The sequence below is a fragment of the Pteropus medius genome, unplaced genomic scaffold (assembly GCF_902729225.1).
Source record: "Pteropus medius unplaced genomic scaffold, Ma_sr-lr_union100, whole genome shotgun sequence".
In the NCBI taxonomy this organism is placed as follows: Eukaryota; Metazoa; Chordata; class Mammalia; order Chiroptera; family Pteropodidae; genus Pteropus; species Pteropus medius.
Window position 1 is genome coordinate 227,157 of NW_024341288.1, and position 11,726 is coordinate 238,882.

At 54.7% G+C, this 11,726-nt stretch overlaps 1 protein-coding gene across 1 annotated transcript in view; it reads right to left on the reverse strand.

Annotated features, from left to right (window-relative positions):
• Positions 1 to 10,804, reverse strand: part of HS6ST1 (heparan sulfate 6-O-sulfotransferase 1) — a 50,968-nt gene extending 40,164 nt beyond the window's left edge. The window contains exon 1 of the mRNA XM_039850272.1: positions 9,964 to 10,804. Coding sequence (XP_039706206.1) covers positions 9,964 to 10,490 — 527 coding nt within the window. The 5' untranslated portion in view covers positions 10,491 to 10,804. The remainder of the gene's footprint in view (positions 1 to 9,963) is intronic.
• Between the last annotated feature and the right edge of the window lie 922 nt (positions 10,805 to 11,726).

Sequence of the window (11,726 nt, forward strand, 5' to 3'; positions counted from 1 at the left end):
AGTCTGATGCAGGTTCTAGAAAGTGAATAACATCCAAACAGTGCTGTGTACTGTTTAAGGGATACACATGTCTGCAGAGAAAACACACAGCACAGATAGTTGTGATGGGGGAGGTGGGAGAGGGGAGGCCACAGCAGGCTTCCTCTACGCCCTAGGCTAAGCTCTGACCCTGCAGTGGGGGCAGAAGTACTGGCAACAGAGATCAAGGCAATCAGTCATGGCAAGTGAAAACATGAGCCTGCCAACTCATACCTGTCAACGCTCACAGATGGGTGACCACAGCCCAGGCCTGGTGCAGAGAGGGGTTTAGGGAGGGGAAGAACCTCATCCCTAGGTTTCTGTAAGGCCTTGGGATTTGGCCAGGCAGGCCTCTCTGTGCACAGCCAGAGTCACCCACATTTTTACCTCTTCTTCCCTTTGCCATTGAGCTCCCCATGGTTGAGTATTGAGAGTTATCAGAAGGACAGGTGAGCAAGCTGCTGCCACCACAGGCCACAGACACCAGGGCCAACTTGTACATCCCCACAGGCTATGATTACATTGCCCCTGTCATCTGAGCTGCTGGCCAGGGGACAGGGGCTTTCCAGAGATCTAGGAAGCAAACACAGCCAAGCCCTTTTGTTGAGTGGGCACAGATAGGAAGGAACAGGATGGTTCCCCATGCTATAGCGGGGGTGAGAAGGAGACGCCCACAGTTGAAGTGTGGCACATCTCTGGCTGTCATGTGGAAAGGCCAGCGATGCTTGGTGGATGTTCCAGACAACATGCCCTAGCTGCCTGGGATGCAGCTGCTTTGTGGGAAGTGCCCTGCTGGCCCTTGAGTAGATCAATTCAGAGTATGGTCAGGAGCCAAACTTCTAGCTGGCTCTGAAGGGCCCTTCCCTGTTCCCAGAGAGAGGGGATGCATTGCAGCTTCTGGTAAAAAAAAAAAAAAAAAGAGTCTTCAGCACCAAGCACAATTCCAAGTCAGTATGCCCATTTTACATATGGGGATCTGTGGCACATAAGTCACAGTTTGTGAGTAGCAGAATCAGGATCCTACCCAGGTGGTCTGGCTCTAAGCCTGGGCCCCAACCCTTGCTCTATTGCCCCAACCCTTGCTCTATTGTACAGTCACGAGCTTCCTGGCTTTGAGGAAGGCCCTGGCTGCCTGCTGCTCTTGCTCTCCCATCTGATGTGGGCTGTTTTCTTCCAGGTGGCTTCCTCGCTGCCAGGCTGCCCATGGACCACCGCCATCCTTACTTTGTTGCAGAGGATGGACAGAAGTATCAGGAGCTGTATTGAGGGGCAGACTGGACACCAAATCCTCCCACAAGGCAAGTAAGGAAAAAGAGGCTGAGAGAGCTGAGTGTACCCAGGTGTGGAGCCAGGGCTGCAGCCCAGACTAGCCTGTCTGGGGAATCAGGCCAGCACAGAGGGACCTGGCAGTTTTCTGAGATACCGGGGTCCCCGGCTCCTGCTGTAACCAATGGATTGGGCCCCACAGCCACTGATCCTCTTAATTCTATAACTTTATAAACAACTCCAGAGTTTTGACCTCTCTAGTTCCTGTCTTTCCAGACAATTACTGATTTGCTCTGATGCCCTTGTTGGGCCACTTAACGTTCACCAAGTAAACAAACTGGGGCAGCTGCGCTGCTCACATGCAGCTCTCACAGGCCATCCATCAGAGAGCCGCCTGTTTCTTACTGAGTGCCCCTCAACTCTGCTCCCATGCCAGGTCCCATCCCCTACCACCATAGCTAGCCTCCCGCATTGCTATGGGAAGCCGCTGACAGCCTGCTTTGTAGATGAAGCCTTGGGCCTCACTCCTGGGCAATGAGGCCTGTGTTCTACCTCTGCACTGCAGAATTCTAAAGGGTTACAAGTGGCCACAGCTCTGACAAGACATGAACACAAACTGGGGCTGGAGAGGGACCACAAAGTCACAGGTGGGCATGGGTAACAAGTCACTGGTTCCACTATAGAACCAAATGACAAACTCCACATCCCCATTTTAGAGATGGGGACTGAGGCTCAAAGAGTTTCCCTGTGCCCATGAGACCCCTGGCTCCAGACAAGGTAAAAAGAGAGTCTGCCCAGAAGGCTCCTCTTTCCTCCACTTCCTAGCCAGCCTGCTGAGGCCCAGAGCGCTGCCTAGGCTATCCAGAAGGAACTCAGGGGCTGAGCCCCCACACATCTCAGCCCTCGCTGAAGCCAGCGTCCCATCTGCACAGAGAGGGCCCAAGAGCCTTGCAATGACCTTGTGGAACTCAGTCCTTGTAGGTGGCCCTTGGTGAGCTGAGGCCCCAGATCCAGGGTGCTTGGCTGAGTAAATAAACAGACCAACAGCTGGGTAGGGGTAGGGCTCTAAACAGTCCAGCTACCCTGGAGGCCACCTCAAGAGGAGTGCCACCAGGCAGCACTGCAGGGAAAGGCTGCCAGCCAGTTAGGCAGTGGGTGGTGGTACCTGCACATCCTTAGCTGGTTGGGAACCTGGCCAGGCAGCTGGTGGCAGTGGTAGAGAAAGGCTGCCCTGGATGGTTTCCGTTCTTCCATTAGGGAAAACAGGTCTCAGGCCCAAGCCAAGGCTTGGGTAGGATGTGTATGGTCTTCGGCAGCTGGACAGCCACCTCCCTCCACCTGCTTGGCTGACCCTGATGTACTGACAGTGTCCACCCCAGGTCAGGCAGTCTGAAATCAGCATTTTAACTCTCTTTGCTGTGTGGGTATGTGCATGCAACACTATTCCAAAATAACAGGCCCCGTTAAATAGGGACTTGGGACAATGCCACAGTAGAAGGGGGCATTTTACCCAGGGAGGAACATAGATCAAGTATCACAACCAGAAAGTGATGGGCCTGTATTCAGGGGCAGACGCAACACCAATGCCTAGGCCTCTGTCTGCCCCTTTGGGGAAGCCCTTCTCTACTCACACCGTCCCACTGCCCACTTTTGCTCCCATTTGTCCCTGACTGGCTGTGTGTCTCAGAGGATATGCCTGAAATCTAACACTGGTTCCAGAGCACTGCTTCCTATCTTTATTTCTATTCATCCTGCAAAAACCTGTGTAGAGGCAGCTTCTTCTAGGCCCTTAGATGCTACAGGTGATACCTCCTGCTGTCACTACTCACATGCCTGAGTTTTTGTGGCTGTGGCAGTACCTCATCCCCTGTGGCCCTGACCAAACTTAGCACATTTTTTTCTGCCTAACATCTCCCTCCCCCTCCAATAACAACAAAAAAGAAAAACCAAAATAGACAGCAATAACTTAATGGGAAAAGAGCCAACTGAGTTCTGAAAGAGGCACGAACAAGTCTTGTGAGGTGAAAACCTTCTTGCAAATATGTCTCCTCACCTGTGAGTGCTGGCAAGTGAGCCCAAGGTATGAGGAAAAGGAGAACAGGGCTGCCAATGAGAAATGTCCATGTGGTTATAAGTAACCACTAAGAAAAGGTCTCAGAAAACATGTTCACAGGAGGGAGGCAAGTCCCAGCCTATTTTGTGAGCTCTCTCTCCACAGACCAGGTAAATCACATCCTGGCCTGAATTACACAACCCTTCCAACAGGGCCAGGTGGCAGGGCTGGCAGCTGCGTGACCCTAATGTACAGGAGAGGCAGTGGAAGGTACTGGCCCTGCTGTAAAAGTCCCGAAATGCTGCCATGATGGTCTAAGCTGCCAGCAGTGCTGACGTCATCAGCAAAACTCACTTAGGTACCTTCCTAGAGCCAAGAGGATGTGGCCCGGTTAAGGTCTTGCTGGTACTCCAGCGAAGGCTGCTGGATGTTTTCCAGTAAACTGAACGACACAGTCTGCCCATGAAATTGTCCTTGTCTGCCTTGGGTCTCAGAAGCCCACACATGCTGAGCCTGCTCTTCCCCAATGGCTGGGCTACTGTTCTTTCCTACTGACAGTCTCCCAGGTGTGGGGTGGTGGAGTTTGCAGCCGAGGGCTGGGCAAGCACAAGGGCTTCAGGACAGACATCTGAATGCCAGCTCCTGGCTCTCCAGGCTGAAGGACTCTGCAAGTTCTCCAACTTTTCTGGGCCCTGACTTTCGTGTGAAAAATGGGGAACCAAATGAGATGACCCATTCTGAGTACCTACTAAGCACTCAAGGAACAAGAGCCAGCCTCCTGCCTGCACTCTCCTGTGGTGTGTCCATGTGGTTATAAGTAACCACTAAGAAAAGGTCTCAGAAAACATGTTCACAATAGGGTCACGCAGCTGCCAGCCCTGCCACCTGGCCCTGTTGGAAGGGTTGTGTAATTCAGGCCAGGATGTGATTTACCTGGTCTGTGGAGAGAGAGCTCACAAAATAGGCTGGGACTTGCCTCCCTCCTGTGAACAACATTTATGGAGAATTTATATTATGGTTTCAATTACAGAAAAAAAGTATGCATGGAGAATAGAGCGACTTTTATACTTTGCTCTCAATTACCTTTACAATCGTTACTTTACAACAAAAAGAGATGTGAAAGAGTGTCCCTCTATGTGTCCCCCTATGGACAACAAAGTCAGGCCCCCACCATCGGCCTGCCACTCTACAAGCGCAGCTGCCAAACCTCCTCTCTCTGAACATAGGCTCCCCTCACAGGCCCGTCACCTCTCACCATACTTCAGATGGGAGAGCTGCACTTCACTCTCTGTAACAAGACCAGCTGGCATTTGGGGTGACTAGGCACGGCCCCTCCCAAAACTCCTGAAGTGATGGTCTATCCCCATGGTGTACTTGTCAGGTTTCAATAAAAACCACACAGATACATTGTGTTGATTTAGAAAAGTAAACCCTTTTAATATTCAGTACCAAAGGGTGCTGTTGAGATGGGGACTCGAGTACCACAGGTGGCAATATTATAGGTATAGAAGTTCTGAAAAGTAATTTAACATTCATATGGGGAATATTTAAACATTCAGACCACTCAACTCGGAAATTCCACTCCTAGGAATTTCTAAGGCAATCAGAGCTATGCAAAATAAAAACAAGGATGTCTAGTGCAGCACCGTATAGGACCCAGAGACGAGCATCTGCACTCTTAAAGACAGGGAAAAGCAATGATGCGGCACCCATAAGGGGTTCATCTCAGCCCTTAGAGTATTATATTTTTAATGACAAGGAACAACATTTATGGAGAATTTATATTATGGTTTCAATTACAGAAAAAAGTATGCATGGAGAATAGAGCGACTTTTATACTTTGCTCTCAATTACCTTTACAATCGTTACTTTACAACAAAAAGAGATGTGAAAGAGTGTCCCTCTATGTGTCCCCCTATGGACAACAAAGTCAGGCCCCCACCATCGGCCTGCCACTCTACAAGCGCAGCTGCCAAACCTCTCAGACCTCCCACCAAGAAAGAAACCTCTATTGAAGGGGCTTCATTGCCCCCCTGGGCCCTAGGGGTGGGAGCTGTGCCCACAGGGAAAGCCTTTCTGATCCAGAAGTAAACAAGCCCCCTGACCAGAGCCGGTGCCACAGCACAGTGGTCCAACCCACCCCACCTGGCCCTGGGTTTCATGAGTGAAGTGCCTACAAGGACAGGAAGCCCTGGTCTCCTGTCTTGTGGTGCTTCTGGACAACATGAGTTACAGAGCCTGGTAATTTCACAAGCTAGAACAACATTTAAAATGATTTTCAGTAAGCCAATTTAAAGTCTGCTTAAAAAGAAAGTTCTCATGCATTTGCTTAAAAAGGTTTTTGTTTTTTGTTTTAAAACGAAAATCTAATTCTCAATATCTTGATCTCAGATTCTTTTTGTCTTAACCCAAGCACTCTCTGGGTGATTCAGGCCATGGTGACACCCCAATCACGTCCTTTAACTGGCAAGGCCCTGTTCGTTGGTCCCAGTCATATGATCTGAGTGACATCTGCTCCACTGCAGGCAAATGTAGGTTTTATCTCTTGATGGCACTTAAGAAAATGATCGTGAAGGCATGCTGGAAACTGCTGAGTGCTGCAGAAAAAACCATCACAGAACTATTCCAATCTAAGTCTGCCTCAACCCTGTCGGGCCCACTGAAGAGCCCCAAGATTCTCTGGACAGCCACACTGCAAACGCAGGGTTGACTCCCTAAACCTGACTTATCTAGGGAAAACCAGCTAAACGCAGCTCCTGGAGAGGCAGCAGGTCCAGGAGGGGAATGTTCTTGTTGGTGCTGACATGTGGGCAGCACCCACTTGGCATCTGGCTAGGGCCAGCATGCTATGGACATGCCAGGATGGAGAAGAGCCAAGGGCACTTAAGGCAACAGAGCCCTGGCGAGGAAGGCTTCCTGGAGTACAGGGCAGCAGGGCTGAGGCTGAAGGGAGAGGCACAGCCTGTAGAGCAATAAGAAGAGATGAGGGCAAGGTGGGCAGAGGGCAGCACAGGCACATTTCTGGAACCAGAGAGGACTTTAGGATGGTGGAGGGAGGACACGTGACCAGAGAGGGGGCTGCAGGACCGAGAGGGCACATTCTATTGATGCTAAGGCTTCTTGGCTCCTTGTAGGAGGCAGTCTTTGGAAGGCAATATCACAGATGCTGGGAGTCTACCAGGGGCTCCAGGGGGGTGATGCCACAGAGAGGATATGGCAGAGCCTAGGACCCCTAAAGGTGGTCCAGAAGCCACATTTAGGTTCCGAATGCCTTTACTGGTTCCAAACAAAGCCTATATGATTTCAAAGGCATTTCCAGGGCAACCCAGGCAAGACCATGACTGGTCTTCCGTATCCTTCGGGCACATCGGAAGAAGAAGGAGAGACGTTCTTGCCCTTGGGAGCACCAATCCAACCCTATGAGGTGATGCGGGAGTGCTGAGACACTAACCAAAGTGGCCCTTGGCAACAGTTACCTGCCTGCTGCCCATGGGCAAACACATCTCTTTGAGGCCACTCCTTCCTGGGGGCCTTATGAGCTCTCCTGGCTGATGCCAGCAGGTGTGGCAGCGCCTTTGGCAGACACAGGACAAAACAGTAACCTGCCAATGCTTTGCTCACCCACCTGTTCTTCTCTTCCAAGTCAGGGAGTACTAAGAGCTGCTGGAAGCTCTAAAGCATATTCCAGGAAGGCACTGAAAACCTGTCCATCTCTATTGGTCACCTCGACACATGCCCAGCTCAGAATGACCCAGGCTGACCCATGCGACGAAAGATGCAGCTTATTATCTCTCACTTCCCGCACAAGATTCACTTCTGCTAGGCCTCAAAACACCACAGACACTGGCACAAGGAGCTGGGAGAGGCTTGGTGGAGAGGTTCTAGAAGTGCCCCTCATAGCAGAAAGGCATCTGTCCAAGGCCTGCAATGTGCTTAGCCCTGGGACCAGAGAGGACAAAAAAAACGGTCCTCATCTGAGGCCCAGACTCCAAAGGGCCCCATCAGGGCAACTTTCGGAGGCAGGGCCACCCTTCCTTAGTTCACCAGTCAGGGGCCGCTCCGACACCCACAGGGACTAGGCCCTGCTGGAAGGAAAGCGAGGGTGACATCTGAGACTCATGAAACCAGGCACTACCAGTCCCAGGCACCCTACAGAGGCCGGGCACTGCCACTGTCCCGTGAGAGGTGCTGGGTCCCTACACAGATGGGAGAATTGCACCCCGACTTCTATAGACTAGGGGATCACTTGGCAGGTGAACCTCAGTGCAGATGGCTCGTAAACGCACAGAACAAAGATTACCATGGCCTCTCGAGAAAACTAATTGAAAAAGCAATCTACCTGGTGCCTGGAACAGAAATAAAAAGAGAGGAGGGGGAGGAGAACAACTTGTATGGCAACGTTCTGTCACCTGCTTGGTGGCACAGAAGGATCCCAGAGTGGAAGGCTGAGCAAGGGCCTCCTAAGGACCCTGGAAACCCCTTCACCAGGGCTGCGGCTTCTGAGCTCAGCAGCTTATAAGCCAGGAGTGGGGGCTGTGGGGAGCTGGTAGCCCACTGCAGCAAGAGGCATCTGGCTGACCAGGCATGGCATTTTCCATTCTTGCAACACACATCCACCCTAGGGTGGGGCACTGAGGCCTCCCTAGTGTAGTACCAGGGGAAAGGAGGGGAGGGTACCAATCAGCTCCACCTGATCCTCCCACTTCTGTCAGTGAGGGTGGCTGGCTTCCTGTTCTGATGGACAAACTCCAGAAAAGGTAGACGAAGAGCCTTTCGCCCTAGTCATCCAAAGGGAAAATCAATCTCAAGAGGAGGGGCTGCAGGAAGTGTCCTGGTTGCAAAGGAGGGCTGAGGCCATATCTACAGGGCAAGCTTGACTCAGGCCTTGTGGCAGCCCCTAAAACAGGTTATGCACACTCCCTAAAGGGGCTTTCATGTATGCTAATTCCCTCTGGCAGACAGGACAATGTCCCCAACACCTACTCCCCTAGGCATGGAGGTGTCTACCTGGGCCAATTTCGCTTGGGCAGTGCCCAGTTCTGGGGGCCTACAGCCCTGCTGGGTGAGTGGCTGCAAGTCCTCAAGCCAAGCTAAGTCTAGCACAAAGTGGCTGGACCACGGGAGACAGGGGGTGGAGGAGTGGGTGTTACCCTGGAAAAGCACAATCACACAGAGCAGGCTAAGTGTGGGCAAGAAGCAATGCTTCAAGGGCCCTGGACAGGCGCTTGAACAGGCAGATCTGAAAGCCCTGAGGCCTTTAGAGACTGGGAACATCACCTCTCAGGCTAGGAACTGCTGTCTTGGGGATAAGGTGGGACAACACAAAGACAAGGAAAAGTGGGAAGACATCCCCCGCCCCACCAGCTCTAGGGCCCCAATTTCCTGAGTCTGGGAAATACCACAGATAACCGCCCGAAGGGCAAGCAGGGAGAGCAATGGACGTTGCTCCGCCTCTGGACTGGCCAGATGCCCAACTTTCATCTCCCAAACTCACCAGAGACCCTGCACCTTCCTGACAAAGTGCAGATAACATGACTACATAGACACACAGGTCCTGACCCAGCCAGTCTGGGAATGCAGTCCTAAGGCAAATATGGAAGGTAAACAAAAAGCTAGCAAGAAGACTTCATTCCTTTCCCTTTCCAGCTCAGACATTCTGGGGAGAAGGCCCCACAGGGCACCAACACCAAGAGGAGCAAAAGAATCCCAATTTTAACCACTGAAAAACCCAGCACTGCCACAGAGTTCTGGCTGTGAAGTGCATCCCAGGAGAGTGCCCCACCTCCCCAGGTCAGCCCTGTACCCACAACCTCTACAATAATCTGTGCACTCTCCCTAAAGGGGAGACACCACGGGAAAGGTGTCTGGCTGCACAGGTACTCCAGACCAGTTCAGCTCCCCCCAACCTGGCTGTTGGCCAGCTTTTGTTCCTTTCAGAGAAAGCTCGCACCTGGTTCTGGCCCGACTCAGAGAGCAGGAAGCTCTGCCTCCTCCCTGCCGCCAGCCTCATGTCACACTCGGGCCTTTGTTCTACCTGCATATTCGGGCAGGCGGAGCCAACCCCTTTAGCTGGGAGCTCCTCCCCAGCCACCTTAAGGCAGGCTGGCTGGCGGGCTGGGGCCCCTACAGGTGCAGGGAAGAGGCACCCTACTCCCCACTTCCTCTTCGGGTATGAGACGCAGGAAAGCGAACACCCCAGGTGCGCTACACACGCACAGGAACCCACTTTCCCACTCGACGACCCATGGCCAGCCTGGGCCTATAGCTAGGGCCGGCCCAATTTTACACTGGCCCCGTAAGCCGTTGGGCGATGACCGGTGGAAGCCTAGGCATTGCGCAGCCCTGCGGCGATAGGTGGGGAAAATTAGGCAAGGAGCAAGAGGGGGAGAGCGAGATAAAACTGCAGAGTGACAGCGGCCGCAGCAAACTGAGGGCCTCTGGCGCCCGACAAGCGGGAGGAGGTTCAAAAGGGCTGTGGCTAGTGGGGGCCCCCAGAAGGCAGAGAGAAGAACACAGAGGGAGAGGGGGCCCAGTACCGTCCCCCGGGCCATGGCCCAGGGAGCCAACGCAAACTGGGGCCCGCGCTCTGGTCCCGACGATGTAGCCGCTTAGTGGGCGGGCCTCACCTGGGAGTGCGCAGCGCGGCGGGGTCGCGCCGGTCCAGCACGCCGGGCACGCAGTTGGTAAGCTCCGTCCAGTCGGCATGAAGCCCACAGCTCCAACCCGTAGAGAAACGGGAGAATAGCCAAGTCTCGCGGCGGTTGGGCCGATAACAGGTGCACTTCTTCTGGCCGGGCCGGCAATCGCAGGGCACCTCCAGGCGCACGTTCTGCACGAGGTGGCGGCCGAAAGTAGTGCCGCCGGTCTTCTGTATGTGCAGGAAGACAATCACGTCGTCGCCCTTCATGTCGAAACGCAGGGAGCGCTCCAGCTCGCGCACCGGGAAGTAATATTTCTTCTCGTAGTGTGGGTCAGGCGTGGGGAAGAGGTCCAGATCGTCCGGCGGCGCGCGGCCGCCGGGCGCGCCTAGGCTGAGTCCTGGGCCCGCGTACTGGTACAGGATGAGCATGAAGCACGCCGAGCCCGCCACCACCAGCACGAACTTGCTGGCGCGCTCAACCATGATCCTGCCGCCGGCGCGCCGCCGCCACATGTGTCACCATTGCCGGCAGCCGAGGAGCGGGGCGCGGGGCCTGCGAGGGCGGGGGGCGCGGCGCAGCTGCCTCCTCCGCCGCCCGTTCTCCGGCCCGGCCTCGCTACTCCGCGCCTAGACCGCCTGCAGCGGCTCGGGCCGCGGCCCTGCGCGGCGCCATGGCTGCTCTCCGCCCGCCCCGGATCCGCGGCCCGACTCCGGGCTCGGCTCCGGGCTCGGCTCCGGCTCGGCCCCGGCCCAGTCTCGGCCCCAGCCCACACTGGGCTGGGCACACACTGCCGCTCCGCTGCGCGCCGCGCCGCGCCGCGCTGAGAAGGTTCTGCACCGCCCCGCGCGCCGCTGCGTCTCCGCAGTCGGCTCGCCCGCCCCACCCTCGCCCCTCCCCCGTGGCGCCTCTTGCCGTCGCCGCCCGCGCGGGTCCTCGGCGCCGCCTCAGAACGCGCAGGGCAGCAGGCCCCAACTTGGCGTTGGTACCTGGTCTCTGGCCTTAGGGAGGCCTGTCCAAGGCGGGTTGCCACAGAATGGGAACCGGCTCCCTTGCGCAGAGGCGTGGGGGAACGGCTGGGGAATGTGGAGGACGTGGAGCCGGGGCGCAACGACTCTTTTGGGCGGAAGGGGCGCTCAGTGGCCAGGGCCCCTTGGCCTGGGTTCCCCTACCCCCAGGTCCCCGTTGCGGGTGGCATAGCTCTTTCCCCACTTCTCTGAAGGAGAGGCATTGACTTTGTATACTGGTGCTCTGAAGTTTCAAAAGCCTGAAGACCGGCTGCACTTGGAGGGACCTGGGGGCAGTAAGGGCAAGGAGCATCGCGCCAGTCGGGGTCGGAGCAGCGGACAAAGGCCAGGGAGAGAAGGGAGGGTTGGGGACGCAGAGCCTGGGCCAGCGGCCTTGGTGGGACTACATCCTCTCCTCCCCGGAGCTTTGGGACAATGAGTCAGAGCCCGTCATGGAGAAATGCTTACGTGTCTACAAAGGCCTTCTGGCCAGCTTTATGCAGTCCTTCCTTCTTTGCAATGTGCATTTTTCCTCAGATTGTTTATTTTAACCCCAACGAAAAAGTTGTAAAAAATTGAGCCGGTATTTTAAAGGTGCAAAAATTCACAAAAAAATTCCAGCTTCTAGTTTTGTTGGGTTCGTGGTAAGATCTGGTGGCCCTGGGCCTGTCTGGCCTTCGATGGTGTCCTGGTGGGCCCGGCCTCTAGCTGGGTCGCTATACAGGGCTTCTCTTCAGGCGCCAC